This window comes from Polistes canadensis, unplaced genomic scaffold, assembly GCF_001313835.1.
Source record: "Polistes canadensis isolate GaletaPanama2010 unplaced genomic scaffold, ASM131383v1 scaffold_18, whole genome shotgun sequence".
NCBI classification, from domain to species: domain Eukaryota; kingdom Metazoa; phylum Arthropoda; class Insecta; order Hymenoptera; family Vespidae; genus Polistes; species Polistes canadensis.
This window is the reverse complement of record NW_014569565.1, coordinates 316,139-341,938: the sequence shown is the minus strand read 5'-3', so window position 1 is coordinate 341,938 and position 25,800 is coordinate 316,139. Positions and strand designations below refer to the sequence as shown.

Sequence of the window (25,800 nt, the reverse complement as noted above, 5' to 3'; positions counted from 1 at the left end):
AACGTAATGACAAATATTTCAAAAGAATAAATCAAAAATATCATCGATTTGTTGATAGATAAGAGAAAGTGTTTTAAAAAGAGAAAGAAGAGAAATAAAATGAGGCATTAAAAAGACAACGAGATAGAGGAAAAACAATGTTTTATCGTTGTTACGAACGTTTCCGATAAAATAGACCCAGCGAGAGGTTATCTTGTACGATATCACCTATAAAGCCAGCTATTTAAATTCTTCGATTATTCTCATTCGTCGATAGCTGGAAGGGAGGAGAACCCCGACGAGTTGTCGTCCTACGCGAGAGGAGAGAATTTTCACACGAAATATCGATATATATATTCAATCGATTTATCGATATTCGTTGAAGACAACTACGCCGAAGATAAGTAGAGGAGGTGTGGATAAGAGGTGGAGAGTAGTATGGTGGCAAATACATTAGAGACTAGCTTACTATAGTGACGACGATCAGCATGCAGAACAGGGCAGCCAATACGAGATCGGTCCAATTGGGCAGATAATATTCCATTTGCGTATCGTGTTCATCCGTCGGCACCGTTCGATTCCATTGATAAACGTCACCATGGTAATCAGCCGTTTGATTCGCCATGATGCTCATCCACGATCCATTGACAACGATTTCTGTTCAACGGTCCGTAACTTTCCGGACATCGTCAAGATTTCTAAAAAAAAAAGCATATCAAAAGTTAACAACGTCAAATAATTCTATAACGTGTTAATGCATTTATAATTATATGTCCCCTCCCCACTCTCCGACAATACCCCCCACCCTCCTCCCACCCCGTTCAATTGTATATCGAATTATTTTTCATTCCCGTTAAATTTCTTTCCTTTTATTTTTATTTTTCATTTATTCTTCCTTACTCTCCTATATATTTATTTTAAATCTCTGATCCTATTTCTGTTCGTTTTGTACACTCGTTATTCTAACGAGTTCGAACTATTGGCTCCGATATTCCACGTAACATTTGTTTTTCATGAGAATCCAAGACAAGTATATTACACGTAAAATCTTTTGTTGACCTAAATAAAAAAGATATATTGTTTATTCGAATTGCAATTATTAGAATTGCAAATGCTAGGATCTATTTAAAAGTAACTTGTGCAAAATAACCAGCGGATTGTTGCCAATTAATTTCTAATTTCGATTGTTTTGGAAACGAAAATTCGACGTGTGTTCATTGATTATAGTAAATAAGTACTTCTGTATGTACATAAAAATTACATTGCATAAATACTACATCGTAAAAAGGAAATCGAAAATCGAAATTCGTGCTCAATTTAAAGGGTAACTTAAAATTGGCTATCGCGTCTCTCGCATATTTTTACAATTTCAAGAGATCACCTCATGGCTGAGATATCTTCGTTTGCATGTGCACGGCTTGCAAGAAGTTTACATATTTACGATCACTTTATTCTATTACTGAAAATGTAAGAGAAAGGAGATGAAAGGAAAGAAGGATAAAGTGGTGAGGAAAAGTGGTGAGGAAAAGTGAATAGAGGCGGCAAGAAAAAGAAATAAGTAACTGAAGCAAAAAATAGAAAAAGGTGACGAAAAGGCAAAAGGATATTTATGTCGTAGTCTTCCCGTTTGCATACGTAAATATACGTATATGCGCTATCTTTTACAGGAAAGTCGTCTGAAATGTAATATGAATGAAAGTAAGCGTAATAGATGTATACATATACATTATATAAGGTTCTTTTTTTAAATATATTAATAATATATTCTCACGTCATGAGAGAGAGAGAGAGAGAATGACTAATGGCTCATTTTAAGATTTAACGCAATTATTTTGTCATTTTATTTATTGAAATAACACGTCATGCATTCGTATATTCTGAATTGTATATGATATTTTATACGAAATGTAAACAAAAAATTATTTGTCTCTTAGCTGAGCTCGATCGTTTAGAAAAATGCAAAAACTTGTTTAAGATACTATCCTCGCTATCTCTTCTCATCCTTCATTATCTTTTTTTCTTTTTTCGTTCATTCCAATCCAGTTTTTCTAACTTTTTTACATCGTCTTTTTTCTTTGTCTCTTTTCCACTCGTTCAAAGTCTTGTTGATTGCTTTACAGGTTATTTTTCTCTAACATAAGATTGCTTCCGTCAGAACTTAATAAGGAACTAAACAAAATTTTGTCTAAGATTTGGCAAAAATAATTAAAGTTTCTTGCTTCATTAAAAACTTTAAATAAAGTTTCAATATTAATAATAAAAATAAAGAATCGTTTTTTAAAGAAAATTTAAGACCATACAAAAAGATTATATCAGATAAACTTTTTCTCAATTGATAGATAAGAAAAGATCTTTTTTTTTTAAATGACGCGGCGTTTTGTGCCATTAATTTAATAAACTTACTTATTTAAATGATTTTTATTAAAATTTTTAGAATAAAAAACATAAAGATTTCCGGTACACTTAATGTAATACATGTTATATAAATTTCGTTTATAAAATTTCACGTGGTGGTACGAATTTATTATAAAATATAAAATACCTTTTGGGACGGAACGGGAAATTTTCTCTACCGTGAATTTAATTGTCTGGAAACAATGATGCTTGGGAGAGAAAGACAGACAGACAGAATGAGGATGAAGAAGAAAACAGAGGTAAACGGTTACAATTAAAAGTAATAATAAACTGCTCGTCTGCCACAATTCGCATATACGCGCGAAGTCAAGGGAAAAGCGGAAATGGAGGTTTCGCGATACCGCGATTAAAATTAATCTTTCAATTTAGTAGACGTTTCTAGCGGATTCTCAGTAATCCCTTGAAGAACGTCACTCAAATACGAGAGATCATTGTTAAGATGGACCACAGGACACGTACGTTATTAACATTTCACATTTTTCAATTAGCATTAGTCACGGTAGTTATACTAATTATGCATATTATTAAAACCAGTTGAGTGACTATAAATAATTACTACTAGAATCAAAATTAATCCGTTTTTTGATCAGATTTAACTATGTATTATATAGATATATGTATATATACGTACATACACACACAAACACACATATACATACGCAACAATTATGTAAAAAAATCTTCTCCTGTTGAACGTGTTCTCGCATAATATTGTTTCGTAACGAACGATCGATTCCGTCCTCGACTGCTCATTAATTCGCGAACGCATCAAGACGAAAAGTTCTGCTCTATTAACCTATTATAATAGGTATGTTGATATACCATAAGCTCCGTTCGAGATCATTCTCAAGTCTTCTTCCTATTTTCACGTATTTTTATATCCTAGAATAAGAAAGTAATAAAAATGATATTAATCACTAAACGTTCTTCAAATTGACAATCCATCTTGTTCTTATTATATCTCTTGTTATTATATTAATAAACGCATAAATGCATTCCTTCGGAACAACTGATAATAATATTTAAAAGAGCTACGAGAAATATTTAGTCCTCATGAATCACATTTAGTAGCAAGATATCTCGTTCGCGGTTGCGAAGTGGTTAAACAGAATGACCCATTTCTTTTTTATCACTTTACGATTATAATGTTCCGCCTAGTCCAATCCTCCTTTGAAAATAATGTTCATTTACCTAAATTTTTTACTGGTCTTGTACAATATGTTTGACAACTATCTAACTGCAACCACCATAGTAATACTAACACTAGTAGTACTTCTTGTAATAATGATTGTAAATCATGTGATAAAAATCGTAAAAATGATGATCTATTTAATCGGTGAGGTAAAAAATTAGAGGAATTGGTCAACATATTATTGTACATGCCCATCCACACATTACAACTGAATTCATGCTGAAACTTACTTTGCCAAATGGCATATGGATTGTATGAATATTTTTTGTAATATTAGTTGTATAACTATATATAATGTACTGAAAGTTTGTTTTATAGGAACACATAAACTTTCTACTCAAAGAGTTGTATAAGAAAAAAAGAAAGATAAAAGAGAAATAGAAATTGTCGGTTTAGATGTTTCAAGACAGTACACATCGTTAAGACTTCGTGTACGATGTTGCGTGAATAAGAAGGCTAAGTAACTTCCCTCCCGTTGAAGTAACTTCAAATTTTATTGACTTCGAAGGAAATGTCAACTCATAAACCTGTTTTATTTAATTTCACTTTGTTATTTACTATGACTCTTTATACGTCTACTCTGAATTTAAGCTTCACTATTTTTTTCTTAATGGATTGTTTTTATTAAACGATTATTATAAAATATATTACGTTCAAATATAAAAAAATTAAAATGAAGGATTTCGTTGAAATCGATATGACAAAAAGTAATCCTTTCGAAAAAAAAAACCGAAAATTTTTATGAAACGTTTTTTCATATGATCCTTTAAAGGAACACGGTCCAATGACTTTATATGTTTGCACTTTGAAGTTATGTCATGCGTGTAATGCACTGGTACAAATTGAAATCGTCTAAAGTTGATGACACCAAAACTGAGGAAACGTAAAGGAGAAATCTCGGAAATTTCAAGATGAAACGTGCATTATCTTTTACCTCAGTGACTCCCTACAGATCCTACTGTATATATTACAAAAGACAAAAATCTCTTGTTCACGAGACATGACGAGTGATCAACTTTTTTCGACGATCTTATATCCCTTAAAGAAAAAGGGAAAGAATGTTTCCTGAGCGATGACGTGAAAACTAAAACAAATTAACACATAGGTATGTATAAGTGTATTATTTGTGTGTTCTCTGATATCTTTTAGATTATTTTCAACGAGAAAGAAAAACCTATGGACAACGTTTGGAAAAAGGAAAAAATGAAATTCGCTTTGCAAATATCAATGAATAAGAAAATCTTCTATCTCTCTCTTTTGACTGAATTTCAAATAATATCAAAGTAAAATATAAAGATAAAGATAGCTGAAGTTATGTTCGCGTTTGTAACATAGGCGTACTATCTTGAATGCATCTTGTGGTTATCTTCGTGTCTAGTTGTGTCTGAAAAGTGCTTTTGAGAATAACATTATATTCTTTTACCTAGATGCATAATAAGAATGCTATAAAAAGAGAGGAATGGAAAGGAAAAAGTAAAAAAAAAAGGAAGAGATAGAAAATATGTAGTTAAAAAAAAAGAGATGATGACGTGCGTTCGCGCACGAAGTAGAAGAAGAAGAAGTTGGTAGAACAGTGTCAAGTCGGTTGGTATTACGAAAGAAAATGAAACGTGACGTAAAAGTATATAATACGTAAGGACGTTAATACAGATAACGTCGAAATAATTTGTCTATATTACATTTTTCTTAATTATTTCATTTCAAATATCGTTTATCTCATCTGATCACAATTTTTTTTGCATTTTTTAACAAATTTTCCGTTACGGCGAATCATAAAATTGTAAAATTAAACTGGATAAAAAAAAAATTAAGGAAGAGAAATCTCGATCGATATTTTCTTACAATATTATTTATCGACACTTAAAGTAATTCAGAAAATGTGACGGCGGATCGATGTGAAACAACGATAGAGAAACTTTTCGAATACCAATCGGGGTGATGTAGGAGTGTGGTAGAGAATGTAAACGTTTAACCATAAATAATGTCTGTTACGAAAGATGTTTTTGTTCTATGTTAGATAGTTTATGTAAAGAGAATGCTTTATGACATATATAACGTGTCTCGTGAAATTGGATCGAAATTTGTCGAGATATAAGATGATACGACGATATTTTCGATAAATCGTGGAAAGTCGCTAAATTTTTAAAATCGATAGACGTACAATAGGTATTGGTTGCATCGACAACAATCATAATAGGTATATATCTTTTCAAAGCTATAACGAATTTCCTACTCTTTCGATTTTACGATTATCATATACACATGTGTTTATGTACATACAAGTTTATAATCCACTAGAGAATCTCGATCGTTTTTATCGGTTTCGCTTATTTATCTTTCTATTCCATTTGTTTCTCTCTCTCTCTCTCTCTCTCTCTCTCTCTCTCACTCTCTCTTTCTTCCTTTTATTTTTTTTTCTCTCTCTATTTTGCTTGAAAATATATTTCAAAATCGATACGTATTTATCTGTAGACAGATCATTACCCATCAAACTGTCCCCTTCGGAAAAATATATTCTTCGTAGATTTTCTTTTCTACTAAATTTCTACGAGTACGACGCGATAAGCTTTTTCTCGAGAACTAACGTTGTGATACTCGTACGAAAGTCAAGATAGAACGTAACGTGGACAAGTAGATTTTAACGAGACCACGGAAGCAAAAATTTCAGAATAGCTTCCGGCTATTTTCATGTGTATGTAAATATAGAAATATTATGAAACATTATGAAAATAAAAGTAATTAATAAAATTCCGTTCTTCTTTGTATTACTCATAGAACAAATTTTACCATTTATTCTTTTTTTTCATTGATTTAATGGAAAATTGTATTATTAGTTTATTGTGCCAACATATGTTCATTATAAATTTTGTGTTTCAATATCGTTGATTGTATTAGATATCTCTTTAAATATTGAATTTGGAAGAAACTTTCTCGTATTTTTCCGATAGGAAGTTTTGTTATCGCATAATTCTGGTAATATTAATCGGATTTGGTAATAAATGAATGAATTTCAAAGGTGTGACATATCATAAAGTAATTAAAAAATAAAAAACAAAATAGTTGTGTTATTCATTTATTAGGTAAAAAGTTATTGTCACTTGAAAATGAGTGAATATAAAGAAGAAATTCGATCTTTCTTGAAAGTATTGTACAAAAAGAAAAAACCATGTTTATGGACATGATGCAGTATCAGTACGTGTGACATAAATCTGGTTCAATCGTTTAAATTTGGAAATTTTTATGTCACCGATAAATCTCGCTCTGATCGATCAATCATTGAGCTTGATAAAGTCATGCAAAAAATTGAACGAAACCGGTAAATTAGCAGCAGTCATGACATCGACCATAAAACAGTTTTAAATCATTTGTAAAAGGTTGGATGCAAAATATGAAAAATAGTCTTGTTTCATGTTTGCGTTAAAATAAAAAAAATAAAAAAAAAAATTTTTTTTCTGATCAATTATCTCTATACATAGATATTTCTTTTTAAGGAGAATTAGTAATTATTTTGTCACACGCGCCCCGTACAAAATTAATGGACTCTTCAAATATGTTATTTTTAAATCAAACGTGCTATTTTACCGTACCTCATTAGTTAGGATAATAATTAGAATTATCGAGGAATACATCATAGTATATTAGTGGATCGAGATAGGTAAGCAATGATTCATAGTAATCATTGGTAATAACTAACAGAAAGATAAAAGAGAGGAAAATGACATCAAAATCGATAAGAATGAATTAGTACACTTTAATGAGACTAATACTTGAAATACTTATTATCCTGGATAGTATATTATTATCATTATTTATTGTTTTAAAAATTGCGTTAGTATAAGCAAAAAATACAACACGTTAAAAAAAAAACAACAAAAAATGTAGCTACAATTATTCCCAGATATCGATCATCTTTCTAGGTTAACAAGTTTTGAGCTCGATGAAACACAGTCATGTGAAATATCAGCTTTTGGTGGAGTAAGAGGGTTGATGAGAGTCTTGTGTCTTTTGTGAAATCTCGTGCTGTTTGAGGAAGCCTTTTATGCGATGTTCATTGTATGGAACGTAACAACGTTACCTTCTTCGATTCGAATTATAGTTTACCTATAATATATTTACCAAGTATAAATAATTAATTGCTATTGTAAAATAATTTCCGTGCCATTTATAATTTTCAGAAACGAGTAGAGATTTTTTGGTAAATTTAAAAAGAAAAAATAAAAACAAATATATTTTTAATAAATCAATTTTAATCCTTAAGCTTTAAAAATAAATTAGTTTATATTCCTTTCATCGAGGTTTTAGGTAGAGTTCTTCTTTCTCCTAGGAAATTTAGAGAAGAAAGGTGTTGTCTAACCTTTTATCGACCCCCGAAGGATATGTTTTCTCACACACCGAATGAGTGTGAGATGCAACACGCCTGCTGCGGCTTTGTTCGGTGAAGTTAGAAGTTGGCAATGAACACGAAGCAACTCGTCGAAATTCGTTATACACGAATTAAAGTGTGTTACTTGTCGTTTATAATATGTTCGTATAAAATAATAAAGTTACTCTTTACGTGAGATAAACTTTATGACGTTGTGTATACGTGAGGCTGTTCTTAAAGAAGATAAATGAAATATCCGGAAAACAATATAATAGCATAGTAAACTTGATTTTAAAATCAAATGTTAGAGTATATATATATTGGTATATATACCAACTTTCAAGATACAGCTCAAGTTTATGGAAATTTTAATTCTATCTATCTGTCCTTCTTCTGTCATACGTGTCTATGTATATTAATATTATTTGTATATACTAATTAATTGGTTAGATTCCTCTTGTTCTTTCTATAAAATTTTCTTTACTCCGCGTTACTAAAATTAGATAACATATTTCTCTGTTGTTTTTAGACACGTAATAAATGATTTAACGATCCTCGCTAAAAGTTTTATCACGAAGTTTTTATCGATTGAAAAAAGAAATTCGACTTTGGTTCAGTCATTCTTTTTTTGTTGAATATTATCGACACCAAAACTCGAGCGTGATCTAAAATTGTCTTATACATATATACTTATACAATATATTATATGTACTCACACACGAAACGGATTTTTTAACGATATTTATGAATAATAAGCTTTAAACGTGACTAACGATGTTGTGATTTGTTAAACTTGCTGAATCAGCAATCATTAATTACACTTCATTAACCCATTCGAAAGAGTAAACTTCATACTTTAACGTATGAATATCTTCAAAACTTATTGAAATATTGATTAAATGGTGTATATACAGATTTCCAATTACTTCGAGAATTGTTATGTTTATTAGTTGAAAACAAGCAACACAGTGCAATAATTATTGAACTTTTCTTGATTCAAGAGGAATATTGGAACGATTGATTATTCAGAAAATGAACTCGACTGGAATATTACATTCCAAGCTGAGCGATCAACCTTTATCGGTGATAACTTCCAAACGGATATCACTTCGTCTTCTAATTAGTTTTCGTAGAAACTACACCTACGTGTTGACTGATGTGCGACTAATTCGTCAATTACGTTTATTAAGATTATTTCATAAGATTTATCAACGCTAAAATTAACGAGCAACTCTTTTAAATGGAATCGATTCCATAATTTATAAATTATTAATTGTTTCAAATATACTAGTTTTTATTTTTAAAATGTATGTGTCCTTGATGATCCCTTGTTTTTTTTAATAAGATGTTTAATTACGCAAATACGTTTTCGAATTTTGTTTTAGAAAATGACAAAAAATTGAATCTTAATAAATACAAATAAAGCGATTTTAAATCGAAGTATTCGATTTTACATATGTTGTTATTTTTTTAAGACGTAGACCATCGTTATTGGACATAATTGCTTTGTCACCGTCTTTAAAATTTTACCAGTAAATTTATATCCGCTTGTGGTCATCCTATTTCAATCATTTTATCTTTGTGTTATAATTTTTATGAAAAAATAAAAGAAAAAAAACCCATTTCTTTTCTCTCTCTCTCTCTCTCTTTTCTCTCTCTCTCTCTCTTTTCTTTCTCTTATAAATTTCATGTGATCCATTTTCCAAGAATCGCGTTACTAGTTTCTATCGTAAAGCTTACATGATCCATTCTTGATATTTTTGTTTTCCCACTAGATAGCTGTTCTCAATCTGGGCGTTCTATTATTTAGAAATTCAGTCTGTCGACCGTATTTCAAGGTGTTTTGCGCCGCTACAACTGGCAAAGGCACCCACCAACCACTTCTTAAAGTTCCTATCTCTGGTACTTGCCTTTTCACTCCTTCCTTATTCAAGCTCTTTGTCAGAATACGATTATTCATATTCCTGATCCTTATTACTACTATAATTATTTTCCAAGCTTTACCTCTTTATTGTACTATTATATTCTTTGATAATATAACGTTGGAAAGAAAACGAGAGCTTCTAAAACTTTATATTTGATTGCCAGAAAATTAAAGATCTTCGATAAGAACGTTTGTATTGTATTTTTAATAACGTTGAACGAAATACGTAAGGTATATATATATATATATATATTCAGATTTTTTGTGGACAAGTGAAATAAAAAATTATTTATATTTTCATATGTGTATAATACAACAAATAAACGCGACTTGGATAAATATATTTTATATTGTCTACTATTTTTATTTACTCGATATTTATACGAATACGATATCTTTCGCATTTTTATTATTTCTTTTCTCCTGTTACCGTTATTCTTTTTCTCATCATTGAAATTAGATCAAAAGAAATTTGACGAGAGTCAAGCCACTCGTAAATTATTACATCATCATAGTTAAATTCTTTCTTATTGCTTATCAGAAAAAAATTTCTGTTATTTCATTAAATCCTTGTACGGAGATTATTTATGAATATAAAAATCGCTCGTTACAAATATTCTACATTATAAAAGATTTATCCTTGCGATATCAGAATAATTTTATTCGAAAATATTGTCGAGTCCGTAGCTGGAAGAAAACGGTGTAGTATCAGGAGATAAAAATATTCACGAGTTAACTTCACTGACTGATTCTCGATATCGTTACATTCTATACTTCAAAGAAGGAAGATATTATCATTAACATCGTTGTGTTATATTATTAAAATTGTATTCTCTTTTTTATTATAACAATAAACAAAATAATAACGCGTACTATCTATATTGAGAGATAAGACTTTAATCCAAAACTCGTTGACAAAGTTTTAATGTTTTATTTAAAATCGTCGAGAGTAGGCGAAAGTAGAGAATTTACGATTTAAATCTTATGGAAGAATGGAAAGCGTCGTTAGATTTTTCCTTAGGAAAAGGAAAACTCCGGTGAAAATTTCGTAATGCAATTCGTTAAAAATTCTGTTGCTTAGGTTTGTTCTTTTTGTCAGTAGGAAAAGACAATTTACAGAACAAATGGTATTCATAAGCTCTTTCCGGAGGCAATAAAGTCTCCCATACAGTTGACTTAGCGACGTTATGGGAAAGATCGTTTCGTGGTTGAATATTATGTTTGGAAAAAATGAATTTTCCTTTCGATAAGATTCAATTATATTGAAGTTGATCAAATTTTCATATTGTTGCGAGTTATTACTGAATTCGGTAAATTGAGGAAAACTCATGTTCATAGTTGTACATAAATTTATTTTGTAATGCGAGTCACGTATGCACATGAATCGTACTGAAAGAATAATTTCTTCGTTGACGGTAGAGAAAGTTCGACAACACATAATCCTTTCCCAACGAAATATTTGCTCTCTTTCATTCACTCTATCCCTTGTTTATGTTTTGCCAAACGTACCAACGCAATTTCCCTTTTGCTTTTCCGCTAACACGGCAAAATATAAATGTGTGATACATACGTATATATATATATATATATATATATATATATATATATATATTCAATAGTAAATAGTGTAGGCTGTATATATAGATATAGACTGTATCCAGACGAATGATACAATCAAGCGGGGTTAAATAAGTTAAAAAAAGGTAGTAACATTTTTTCATTTGAGATTCTGTTTTCGAGAAAATCGTATTTCAAAATACTGCGAAATAGGCGTACCTAGACACTACCAATAGCTTTAAATGTGTGGTAATAAATAATAAATGTTAACATAAAAAACGAAATGTGTGTTTCACATGCATTTCAATAATTTACATTATTTATTTGCTGAAATATTGCGAGCTTTTATATTAAATATAATTATTCTACATATACATTTTTGTTCAATATTCTTACCATACATCTGTTTTCTATTCAACCGACCATTAATCTTCGTTTTCAGATTTAACCTATCCAGTTAATGGACATTTAATGATAATGACTTTCCAAGTTTTTGTCTGCTACAAGATGATACCTTTTATTAAATTTACCATCCGAGCTGGCTCCTTTCTCTCTCTCTCTCTCTCTCTCTCTCTCTCTCTCTCTCTTCGTTGTAGTTTTCCTTTAAAAGAGGATTAGATAAAAGAAAAAAAATAGAGGAAAAAAGAAAAAAAAAAGTATTTGACTATCGAATATTTTAAACATTTCAACCAAGATAAATAAAGATGTTACATTTTTTGAAAAAAGCAGTATTCTCGCGGAAGAATATCTGCGTTCTTTTCTTTGAAAGCAAAGCTCTTTTCCTGTCCTTGAGTTAGTCTCGAAAGCACTTTCGACAGGGTTACTTGCGAGAAAAAGAAAAAGAGAAGAAAGGTCGAGATTGCTGCTACGGAATGTACTAACCCCTGAGGTGATACCCAATGCATCTTAAACTTATGCGATGTGTCTAAGAGTACATTTCTTTTAAGTTAAATAGCATTTGTGAAGGAAGTAGTAGGCGTCGCGTGTAAGTACAAATCAAAATACACGAAAGATATGTGAATATACATATGAATTTATATAGTAAGTTACGTGTAATAGATATACACACATTTACAAATGAACTTCATTTTCCTCATCAAGAGAATACGAATATGTACTATATGAGTCGGTTCCTAATGTACTTTAACGTTGAATAATGGTACCAGGTGTGCACGAAAGATTATCATGGTATAATCTACTTACTTACACCCCTATTGTCTCGATTTTCTAAGAATAAGTATCACCTACGAAATACAACCTACTATCTCTTGAATCACTTTTTCTCGACCGTATTGTTAAAAGGAAGGAAAATGAAAATGTTCCTTTTCACAATCAGATATTTCTTTCGTTAATAGTTGTTCCATTGAATGAACTATACGAGAATTTGAAAATAGGAAAACATTTCGTAAAATATTTTTCCTTTTGCGATCGAACGCAAAATTCTAAGAGCAGCTATGTACAGATTTTCTGTTTTCATTTGTACTAAATTACGCAGCATGACGATAATCCATATGAGATACCGATAAAGCGTGAAATTGAATTTTTAAATCAATCGGATTTCAAATGTATAGGTAATATTTGAAAGAGAGAGCAAAAGATATATATATATATACTTTAGATTATATTAAATATAATCTAACGAGTATATTATTTTATATTTAATGCTCGTAGCATTTATGAAGCCTTTTGATTATATTTCTCATTTTTTTCTCTCTCTTTTTTTCTATCCTTTTTTCTTCTAGATTTTTCTATTTTTTATTCGGACGATGTTTTACGGGATAGAATTGGATTCACAATTCGATCTATGTAACTTGGGTGACAGCATTCGAACGGTGGGTTCTCGCACGACGCCATCCCAATGTGACAAATTAAACCTTTGAATTGTACCGTGTAAATTACGCGGTACCGTTTGCAGCTCGTATTTGCTCGGAACGAGCGGGTCGATGCACGATACCACTGGCAAACTATTTGCCGAGGAATGTTAGAATCTTACTGAGATTTTCTACGCAAATAACTTTTATCGAAAAAGTTTCTTTTATGTCGTTAACGAAACGTAACGACGGTTCTCACCATAAACCACAACGAATTAAGGAAGATCTTTCCTACTTTTATTTCTTATTAACAAAAAAGAAAAAAAAAAATATATAATCTCGACTATTTTGTAAACCGACACATTTTTCTCTCTCAAATTTTCTTCGTGAATTTTTTTCACCGCTTATATATATATATATATATATAATATATATATATATAATATATATGTATCCGAGGATTATTTTGATTTATTAATCTCCTCTTGCCTGTACTACCATTAATTATTATCATCGTAGTTATTTGTTTATCTTACCAATGTCAGCAGCAATAACATTCGTGTACACAGCATCACGATGTTTCTCCATGTTCCCTACTATATTTCCCATTTCGCTTGGTATATGCACATATTCACGTATATACATATACGTACATTAACAAGTACACTTATATAAACTAACATAAACTGTCGCATGATAGTTAAATTTACGAGTAGGATATACTTACGTGTGCAACGTGCCAATGTTGTAGTATCTAAAGTACGAGAGATACGCGTTTACGTATAATCATCGCTGTCGAATAGCTATTCAGATTTAATTTCCCAATATTTAAATGATATATAATCTATCCGCTCTTTCTGATAGATTTTGGTTTTTCTTAATGTCTCTTTTTTTCTTCTTTTCCTTATTTTTTTGTTTTAATAGACGTTTCAAAAAACGATAGAAAAAAGAGAAAAATAAAGATGTAAAGGCGAGAGATAGGTATCTCTTAAATTTCCATGAGATTTTGACGTTACGAGAATACTCAAGATCTCTCCTACATTTTAATAAAAACACATTTATCAAGGAAAAAAAGCGACGATTTGGAGTTCTTTCAAAATTAAAAGAAAAATAATAAAAAAAGAAATAAAAAAAGAGTATTTAATAATGCTGTAATGTAACATAACTGAGAACGAATAATAAGTAAATGAACACGAATGTAATCTATATACATATATATGACTATATCTTACATCGTATGAATAACGTACATACAATGAAATATACCTAAAACTTGTATACGTATATATATTTACATGATACATACACACATGTAAAGTCAGATATTGCTAGCGGATGATGAAACTGGAACGGTTCCAGTTTCATGACCCGTCTACTCTTTGGAAAATTTTCGAAGAAGAATTCCGTCCACTCGAACGGCCTCTTCTCAGAAACTTCAGAGAGAGATTAAAAGTTGCTTCTTTTTTTTATGTTGCCATCGTACTCAATATAATGACGAAGAGACTATCTCTATAAATATATATATATAAAACTATATAACTAAAAAAAAAATATATAATATTATATATAAAACAAATGCATATATATATATATATATATATATATATATATTTGTTTTTTATTTAACTCGATTAACACATTTCAATGTCTATTGATAATATGTATATTAATTATTTTGTTCTTTTTAGTTAGAAATATAAATAATAGATAATGAGAAATTAACATAGAAGGATAATTTTCGACGAAAGCGCATACAAATCGTATTGAATCAAGAGGAAAAGTGAATCCGAATGATCTGGTGTTTGGTAATACGCCGTTGGAATTTGTGCTTAGGATTGTTATGAGATAGCAAGGAAATACCAGAGAAATTCACTCAGCCACTCCAAGGATCATATCATTCTGTTAAATCGTTCGAAGGATTTCAGTGTATATCGTTGTCGTTCATGGTCCGTCAGCCGCAACTACTCGTTGTCATGGCTTGTCACTGTTTCGAATAAATGTTCAATTTTGATTTGATACGGCTTAACACTCCTCTGTCATGTGTCAGATATGCACACATTCCAACGATCCTTTTCTATTCCAGTGATTTAAATATATTTTACAATTTGAGAGGATGACAATAAAGTACGAACTTAATGCATTTAATCGTTGCGTTTATTTTTAATTGATCGATGTAATAAGGCCAATACAATTCAAGTGAGAAAACGGATAAAACTTATCTCAAATTGTATTTCTGTACGTTTAAAGGCTTTTTATGTTACCACCGACAAACGCTATCGCTAGAAAGTAGATTTTATTGCGAAAATGCTTCTATCTTTTTTCTGCTTTTTTTCTCTCTCTCTCTCTCTCTCTCTCTCTCTCTCTCTCTCTCTCTCTCTCTCTCTCTCTTTCACTTTTTCTGTCTGTTTTCGATCCATTGTTTTCTACGTTAGAACCAAATAGAAAAACCTTTTTCGTTGGAAATTTGTGGTCGATTCTCTTACGGAATTCATTTAATACCATTTTGATAAAACACTATGAAATTCAAAGTATGGCTATTAGAATGCAAAAATGGCGGGKATTTCTGAAACTAAAATTTCATATCTTAAGGACACGCTCAACCGGATGTTATTAGAAGACGTGTTATTAAGAAGTAATCCTTGCTCGTTGTGTTCTTATGCGAGGGTGGTACTTAACCGTTGGAATAATTCCGTGCCAATATGAATGAATAATGCTCAAGGAGGATCGAAAGAATGTCAAGGACGTCATCGTGAAATATATGTATTTTTCGTGATAATATAAAACGAGAGTAGGATCTGGTCCTCGATTGAAACAAACTGGCTTCTCTGGCACACGTTGGTCTCTTTTTTTCATTCTCTGCCATTATCGATCTTCTTTTCTTTCAACACGTTTCATTGCCATTGAAATTTTCGTCGTCTACGCAAACATTTTAATCATATTTTGTCGAGGGTAAAGTCATGCTCCATTAATTTAACAAATGTACCTTTGAACGAGCTTCATTAAGCGTATAGGAGATGTTTTAATTCGATATAATTAAAATTAAAATTAAAATTAAAATAAAATTACAATAAAAAAAAAAAAAAGCAAAAAATTATATGAAGAAGGAAAAAAAGTAAGGCAAAGGAAAAAAATGCAACATAGGAATTTATCTTTTCAAGGTGATCGCGATTTACTTTGTTATCAACAGAAATCATTTTCTTTTTGTTAAATTCTCGTCATACATAGGTCTTGGTCTTGATTTTGGTCGTGGTTCATCGAGGTCGATGAATAGTACACGTCCGAAAGTCAGGGTTGAATCGATATGAAACTGCGGAAAATGGGGCAGAAGATAATGCCGTAACATAGCGCGCGTGGTTACGTTTTGCATACATGCATTCGTTCGAAAAGAAGGATAGAAGGTAAAACGCGTTTACCATGATGAAGAAGGAAGACAAAATGGGAGAAAGTTGAGATGATGAAGGTGAAAAAATGAAGGGACAAAAAAATAAAGAGAGGAAGTGAACAAGAAGAAAGGAAGAAGGATGGTCAAGGGAAGAAACAGAGAGAAAAAAAAATAAAAAAAAAAAAGAGAAGAATTAAAACCGCCAACGTAGGCGAAATCGATAGTCTCGCTTTTGCAAGTTGCCAACGAGAGTAGTACCCCTTTCTCTCTCTTTCTCTCTCTCTCTCTCTCTCTCTCTCTCCTTTTATTTTTATCTCTCTTTCTCTTTAGAATTATCCACGTAATTTTTCGAAAATGTAAGCAGAATTTTAAGACGTCTCGTTAGCATCGTTAGTTCATGGCCAACGAGTAGCCCTAGGGCTACTTGAATTAATTTACATGCAACGACACTCCGGACGATCCTAACCGTATTAAATGCATACGGAATTCGCTATGCTATGGGAGAGCCTCTCGCACCGATGCCGATCACTGTTGTATGCATTTCAGATGCGATTAAATCGTTGGTGATACGTTGTTATGTAAATGCTCGGGCCACATAAATCACGATCGCGTATCATTGACCGTTTGTTTTTGGCTTACGAAGAGACAAAGAGTGGGAAAGAGATTGAAGGATTGAAATTCTGATAATCATTTACATATAGAATGAGCATTGAGTAATAAAAAAAACCTTTTCAATGTGAATCTGAAAATCCATTAAGTACGAACAAATGAATACAAGGTTAAAAATACTAGAAAGAGAGAAAGAGAGAAAGAGAGATAGAGAGTGAAGAAGAGTCACTTTATAGACAATGAAATAACATGTAATACATAGTGAGATTCCTAAACAAACAATAGTCCATTTCCGAAATTCAAAGCTCTGCCTGCTTCGAATCGTATCGAGACTCGACAGTCGCATTCTGTTTGAATATTCTGGTGCTTATGGTATCGATAATTCGATAACTGTCTTCTCTTTCTATCTATCTTTGTCTCTATATCTATTAACTAAGGAGAAGATGAGTATCATGTATTTACAATTTTACTTACACATGTACGTATATAAAAGGAAATTAGGGTAAAAGCTTATATCTCTTTATGTGAATTAATTCAATCAAGATTTCACTTTTGTCAAGCAACGTTGTTTTTAACAGATTTTTCACTTACTTTCCATATGAAAAATTGTGCTTTATTTTTTTTATTAATACGTATCGAGATATAAGTATACGCATGTTTATTTATTTTCTAGTTTTTCCATTCTCACTTTTTTCCTTCTTCGTTTCTTATGCGACGGGATCTAATGTAACTCCATAAAAATGTAATAACATTTGAGGAACACGAGTGTTACAGATTTTTTAAACGAATGTTATTTCACGTATATATTCTTCATAAATAGTACGAGCAATTAATTATTATATTTCATTACGGTAACGTGTAATGTCCGAGTAAAACTCACATTGTTATAACGAACGAAAAAAAAAGAATATGACTCGAAATATTTTAAGCTGCTTAATTAAAAGCCTATGAATATAAGAAGCTTATTTATATTCGACAATTTCGAGAACAAAAACAATATCTTTCCTGTATTTTGTTAAACATTTTGTTCTTTTTTTTTTCTTTTTTTAATTATTTTCCTCCTTCATTCTATTTAATCAAATGGAATTTGTTACAGTTGTATCTTTCGAGCAGAAAACTCTTAAGACTCAGATTTAAGCATAATGAAATGCAACTAACGAGTATGCATAGTAATTTTATGCTAATAAACTCCTATACTGTTTAATGAAGGAAGATTTCAATCGAAGATAGTAGCTTCGAATTAAATTTATGTGAATTCTAAATTATAATAAGTTTAATGTAAAAGCAGAACATAGTAGAAGAATAATAGATCCTTGTTGTATATACCTTGGAGTATACTTAAGAACGTATTTATGTACCTGTATAAATACAATATATACATATACGATATTCTTGTACATATACAGGTAAGTAGACATAACTACGCATAATAGTTCACAATTACATTATTCATATATATATATATATATATATTATAGGTTTATATAGCACATGATATAACATAGACATTCCAACTTTAGATTGCGTATCACGTACTACAAAATCGTTTCTAGTCGAGCATTGACTGGAAACTCGCATATAGCACATAAAAGATGAGAGACACAGAGAGAGAGAGAAAGAGAGAGAGAGAGAGAGAGAGAGAGAGAGAGAGAGAGATAAGTGGGGGAAAAAAAGAAAGGGAAACGATTCATTCAATGCATATTTTTCGTGCAACAGTGAATTTCCACTTTTTCCAGTTTTGTATTCCATTTTTATAAGACAGCACATCGTCTTGCAAATTTTCTTATTACCATCCTTACGATTCGAGTTTGTATACTTTTAAGCGATACTACCGAGAATAACGGAAAAAGTCGAAATGGTTTTTTTTCTTCTTTTTTTGTTTAATCATAAAAATTTTTTACTCGAAAAAGTATCGATGAATTATTGTTTACAAACGGTGTCCGATATCCATTTATCATCCGTCCGTCGTTTCGTTCAATTTTAGTAAATATTTTCTGGCAGTTTTAATTTTGGAAATATATTTCGAGTAAAAAGTAAGAATTCTCTTTTTTCTTTTCTTTTTTTTTTTTCTGATAGAATCCAACGATACCATGTTACAATCCAGAAATCATATTACGCATTGAAAAGTTCGAAACTAGCTAGAAGACTCGATTGTACGACGAAACTATAATAGAGATCGTTTAATGGTTCTTCTTTCCTATTTTATTATTTAACACCAGCTGTACGCTTTGAATGGAAATAATGAAAAAATGGATTTGGAATGCATGAACATGAAAAAGAAAATGAACAAAAAATTTAAAAACAATAGGAAAAAAAATAGAGGCGAGAAAGGTAGTATGTATTTGTATGTAAATATACATACAAGCATGAGTATACGTAAAAGGTATAGTTCAGTAGACGTTTAGAACAGGTCAACTAAATAACTCGATTGCTATCATTTTTTTTTTCTATTAATGGCAACAATTGACAAACGACCATTATGTTTTTTTAGTCGGTATATACGGTCAGTGAGCGAATCCTACATTTCATTCTAGGACGACCAGGGGAAATTTTACAGAAGATTTTTCTTCTTGTCGAGAAAAAAAATGAGACAGACGTATGCGAAACGTTAGAGAAAGAAAAAGATTGAGTAACTATGCTATAAACGGTAGAAAAAAGAAATGTAATCAGACAAAACGTTCTTTATTTCGCGGACGGTATAATCCTATGTTAATAGTTCTTTTTTTTTCTCTAGATAAAAACGAAGAAGATATATAATAGTCATGAATGATATATTTTTTTACGTACTATATTATAAGAAGGCATTTTAAGACGCGTACAACGAGCTATGCTGAGGTTTCTATGATTTTTTTTTTTTCTTATTGTTAGATATAAAAGAAAAGAAAAGTTTAAAAATAAAAACGTAATGAGTAACATAGTAAATAAGTAAATAACAGAATTTTTCCACCCGCAAAACTAATTGCAAGTAAGTTTCGTTTGACGTATTCAAATGGCCTGTTTTAAATAACTCACCTGGTATATAAGTTTTCGGTCCGTTACCGAAGCAAGAAGCTTGTTTCTACTGAAACTCGTATGGAATTATAAGTTGTTTTTTTCCACGGTAGGTAAATTCGTTAAAGACTTTTCCATTAAATCGGTCAAAGGTATTTCCAACTTATCTTCAACGATTGTAAAAATATATCTTTATCTTTTTATATATTAAAATGCTATATTTCTCCATATATCAATGTATAGTTTCTTTATTCATTGAGATGACATCGTGGCCCTTTTCAACGCGTTCACGCTGGTGGAATGATGCGTAAGTATATACGCATGTACATACATACATATAACGCATAGGGCTTGAACTTTGACCGAGAGGAAGGAAGAGGAAGGGAAAGGGAAATGGTCCATTGTTCGTCGTACCACGATGCAGGTACCTGCTATGTTGGATATACACATACCTATTTATTGATATACCTATATATATATATATATATATATATGTTACCGTCGAAGCCAGAAATCAGTCATTGCTAGTAATTCCTCGGCATTCTTGTCAATGCAAAGCGCCTTCCGACGAAGTCGGAAATAAGATTTTTTACAGTTTTTCTTAATCATTGAACATAATACTTTGATATTCTATAGAATATCAAATGACTATTTAAACAACGTTGGAAAGAATACAATAAAATATTCTAAAGTATTGTTTGAATTAAAATCTATGACAATGAGCATAGGAGAAGCTTATAATCAACTTCATTTACACATTCAGTTACCGAGTTGGTAAACTCGGTACTTTATAATTCACTATTTCTCCTGATAATCAGGATACGCTAAACATTTATCAATATCAATACATCTAAGAGATTATGTTGAAACAGAGAGTTAAAAAGTCGATTGTATCGATTTATGTTAATAAATATAAGATACGTGGTACTGTTCAAGTTGAACTATATCAAGGATATTGTTTACACAAACTTCTTTTCTTTTCTCCTTTTGTGTTTAAAATATAGGTATATACAGCTAGTTTACTTTTATTTTTTGAAATCTCGCTTCAGAAAATCCTCTTTCTCTATGTAGTCTAGGTAACAAAGCTCTTGCGATATTTACCAATCTATTTCTCTAACATTCGAGATGCGCGGTCACTTTAACACCTCCATAGTTTCCTTCAGAAACTATTTCTTTTGTTTCTTCTGATACTGCAATCTGTCCGAATGGGATTTCTTTCCATTTGGTTTATTTGATTTCTTCTTCTTTTTCTTTTTCTTTTTAGCAATTTTCGACTTTTCTTGATCAATAGTATTCGTTTCAAATTTCATTTATTATTGCGTATATTTTTATTTTTATTACTAATGTAAGTTTTTTTTGCAAAGGTAGATAATATAATATATTTATATAAACGTGTACGCGGAAACTAATAAAGTCTACTTATATAAAAGGTTAAAAATTAAATAGATATTCACAACGAGTATCTTTTTAATCCTCTATAAATGAAGAATCTATTCGAAGTGGTTTTTAGAATGTTTTGTCAGCATATTATTTTCAACGCCTGGTATAGAAGTGTCGTGCCATTTTCATAGAGAATAATATACTTCTTTCAGTTGAGCTGTGCATTTTCCAGTGACACATGAATAAACGATAAGCTGCGAGAAGGTCGAATATTAAGTTTAAGAAATTTTTCTATTTAAAGTCTACACAAGTGGGAATACTTGTTACAGTAAACTATATGCATCGATAAATCGAGAGAATATCGACTAGTTTTCCATTTAAAAAGTTTTTAAAGTATCCTTAAAGTTTCATGATGAGAATGTTAAAAGCACTGCGTTAATGCTTATCTCGGATTTCATTTATTAAACTAAATAAAAAGTCAAACGAGAGATAATGAAATGTCGTGAGTGACGAACAGTTTCGATAGTACATGGAATCTCGGAAAAAAAAAAAAGAAGTTTATAACAAATATATTTTTCATACGATAAATATAATTATCTTTATTAGAGGATTATAGTTGATTAATTATTACAATTACATCGTATTTTCAACGAAACTTTCAAAAAATTAAATAAAATGTTCTATTAGAAAATCCTTTCGAAAAATAATTTAGAAAATAATTTCGAAATATCCGCGAAAGCGTTCAAATAATAAATTACTTTAACGAAATAATAAAATCATTCATATAAAATAATCTAATCACTTGTCACTTCTTTATCAGATTTCTACGAGCTGATGAAAATACTTACGGTCAATGTTACGAATCTACTTAAACTTGTAATATCCGAGTTCACGATTACGCGTATTGGAGTATTCATTCTCAATACAAACTGGTAGAACGATGTAATCTCAACTAGAACGAATAGAAACCTTAGCAGGAATAGTGTTTTCGTTTTTATTTTACGGACATTTAAAATAAATTGTAAAGCTATTCGCGTGGTAAGGAAATGAGGAAACTTAAACAAAAAAAAAACCTCATTTAGATTATCTATGATATTCTTCGGTGAACGCTGACAGTGTAATTTATAAATAGTCTTCTGTGATGCCGCAATTATTTCTATTCTTTGTCTTCTTATTGAGATAATTAAATATACTCGAGTTTTCCTCTAACAATAAATAGTGAATCATCGAATGACAAAGTACTTGGACAAGTTATGAATATCTTTGTAAATCTTTCTCTAACAATTTCTTCCTTCATTCAAAAGATGAAGAAGAGTTCATTGAAGTACTTGAAGAGAGACACTTATCTCTCATGCTGTCTCTTCTTCTCTCTTTCCCCCTTCCTTTCAGCCTATACCCTTAACCTACCTATTTCTATTTCTCTTTGCAAAGTGAGAGCAAATAACAAAAGCGATGCGGTCCAAGAGAAATCACATTGATAGTCACCTCAACGGTTTCACAAAGTACTAATGTTATTCCTGCGCATGGAATATCGATGAGAATATATTGGTAAAACCAGAAGGCACTATGAAGGGACGATACGAGCTTCAAAGAATTTATTCACCCTTTTTAAATCCCCCAACTCTTTTTCTTGATCCAGTGTAATCGATAATAAGAAAAAAAGGTTAATATATCGGAAAAGGAAAATTAAACGACTGTAAAGAATTAACCTATTAGTAACTAAATATCTATTCATTTATAATATAGAATAAATTTTTTGTTTTCAATGTTTTACTACTAACATACCTGTATATGTTTTTCGACTATATTCCAATTGATTGGTATAAAGCAGGTAGGACCAACAGGGACCGCTAGTTTCTCTTTTATTTTGCCAAATGCATTCATGGAAATTCATCGTGGTACCAGTAGAAGCAAGAAAGGGAGAAGTGAGAGAGAGAAGGGTTCCATAATCGACGTGCATGACAGGTATAATATCTTGGTAATGTTGTAATTAGATTGTACATATAATATTAATTAATAATTTTATCATATACAGTCAAATTTGTTTAAATACACACAATACCAAAATATTATAATTTTCTTTATTTATTTTCTATAGATTGTTTTCCTTTTGATAATCGTATTTATAAAATCGAGTCAAACGGATCGTAGATACTTCATCGAAAAGTTTCTGATTAAATAAATCGAAAACGATGGGGAAAGTTCTTTCCTCGAGAATTATACGCAACCGTGCGTACTAATTTAGAATGTATAACAGTGGTCTCGATTAAACGCCAGTGAATTTCATCAAATTTTCCAATTTTCGTTGTATGCAAGATCGAACGAGTCTCGTCGTTAATCGCATCGACACGTACGAACGATAAAACGTGTGATATTTGATTTTTATATATTAGAGAATCGTGCTTTTTAGGTAATGGTATAAGAAGAAAATCAATAACTAATATAAATGGAAAAAATACAAATGTATATATATATATATATANTATATATATATTTTACTATTATATTATACTATACGTAATAAAATATGTATATATAACAAAGATGACTATAAGAGGAAATTTCCCTTTTTGAAATTGCGAAAATCTCGACTTTTGGGAACGTCAAGCAGAAGAGAATAGCAAATAAAAAATTGGATATGGAAACGTGGATATATATATGCAAGTTTAAATACCTAGTTATTATTTATAGGTGACAAGGATGTTAACAGACAGATCGAACATACAATCTCGGAATTTCTCTCGTTTGTACACTTTTTGCAACGTAGAGACAATGTTAAACGAAAGAAGAGAAGATAAATTACATGCGAAAGAACGAAATAACTATGTACGTATGTTATATACCATATATATAAATGTATGCGATATCCATGCGGTATAATACGGACGAATGAAATTTCACAAATTTATGCATGATTCTCTTGTATAGTATCACTGATGAATCCGTGCGTTTAACCTCGCATTCGAAATGATGACTCCAGTGAAATCATAATAAACGAATGAAGTTAATTATCTCACCCTTCTTTTTCACGTAATGTGTATCATCGGGGGTAGATTTAGGGAAGGGCATCGGAGACCGAAGCCCAGGTGTCTCTACGATGTTTTTATTTTTAAACCTTCACAAATGTTATAATTGCCCAAAAATGTATTTCACAAATTGTTAGGAAAATATCAAATCTAGCGAATAAAATAATAACGCGAAATTTTGAAGTTGATAATAATGAAATCAAAATTTCGAATAATTACGAAGGCTTTCTTCACTTTTTTCGTTTTCCTGGGGCCTCCACACTCTTAAGTCCGACTTTTTGTACCTACGTTATCATGAAATGACCATAAACAAGAACGAAATATGGATAAAAATAAAAATAATAAATGATCATTAGTAGTTTCATTAATTTCGATTTTAACTTCACACGTACGTCGTCATTAAAATAAAAGCCCTTCGACGTAGTTTATTAAAGACGTCGTAAAAGTTTCTCAGATGCTGGGAAAAAATTATGTTTTCTTCTCTTCCACCGACCTTAGATTCTCACCTTTACATGATTCCTCCACCCCACTTTCTTCCCCAACCTCGTTTTTTCTCTCTTGTTAGTCTCTTTCTTTTTTATTTATCAGAAATTACACTCTCGAACGTATTTTATCATAAGTAAGTAACGACAAAATTTAGTTCGAGTTGTGTTGTTCTCGCAATGCAGACGGACGAACAATATCAATGGGGAAATGAAACGAAAAGTGGAACCGTCCACGAAGTACTTTTTGGCATTTGCGCGCATAAGTTGTCGCTAGTTAGAAATGTAAAAAAAGAATTCGTGATTTCTTAATTGCTACGAACGAAATATTAAACTATTTATCGTTACATTGCTTTTATTTCTCTCGTTTTTTTAAACCGAAACGTATTTATATACATGTGTATTTAGAATAGAAATTTTTTTTCCAACTTTTGATTGCTTTTCCCAATGAGGATTCTATAATTAGGGAGTTCTTTAACAAGCTACAACTGTATCCTGTTAACAAATCTGCCAGGGTATGAGTATACTCTTTTTCTACAGATGCATCAGTAAGGATTTAATTTAGCATTTCTCTACTTCTTTCAATACTCAGATGGTCGGGATTACTTTTCTGTTTTGAATCAACTAACTATCGTACTTTACATTGATCAAAAATAAATAGAGATAAAGATAACAAATTTAATATAGTT

The 25,800-nt window shown here is 30.8% G+C and overlaps 1 protein-coding gene across 3 annotated transcripts in view; it reads right to left on the bottom strand.

Annotated features, from left to right (window-relative positions):
• The window catches only part of LOC106793773 (tyramine receptor 1-like), a 43,781-nt gene that overhangs the window by 10,087 nt on the left and 7,894 nt on the right, over positions 1-25,800 (bottom strand). For all 3 annotated transcript variants that reach the window (XM_014760970.1, XM_014760971.1, XM_014760969.1), the window contains one exon: positions 449-677. In XM_014760970.1, coding sequence (XP_014616456.1) covers positions 449-613 — 165 coding nt within the window. In that variant the 5' untranslated portion in view covers positions 614-677. The remainder of the gene's footprint in view (positions 1-448; positions 678-25,800) is intronic.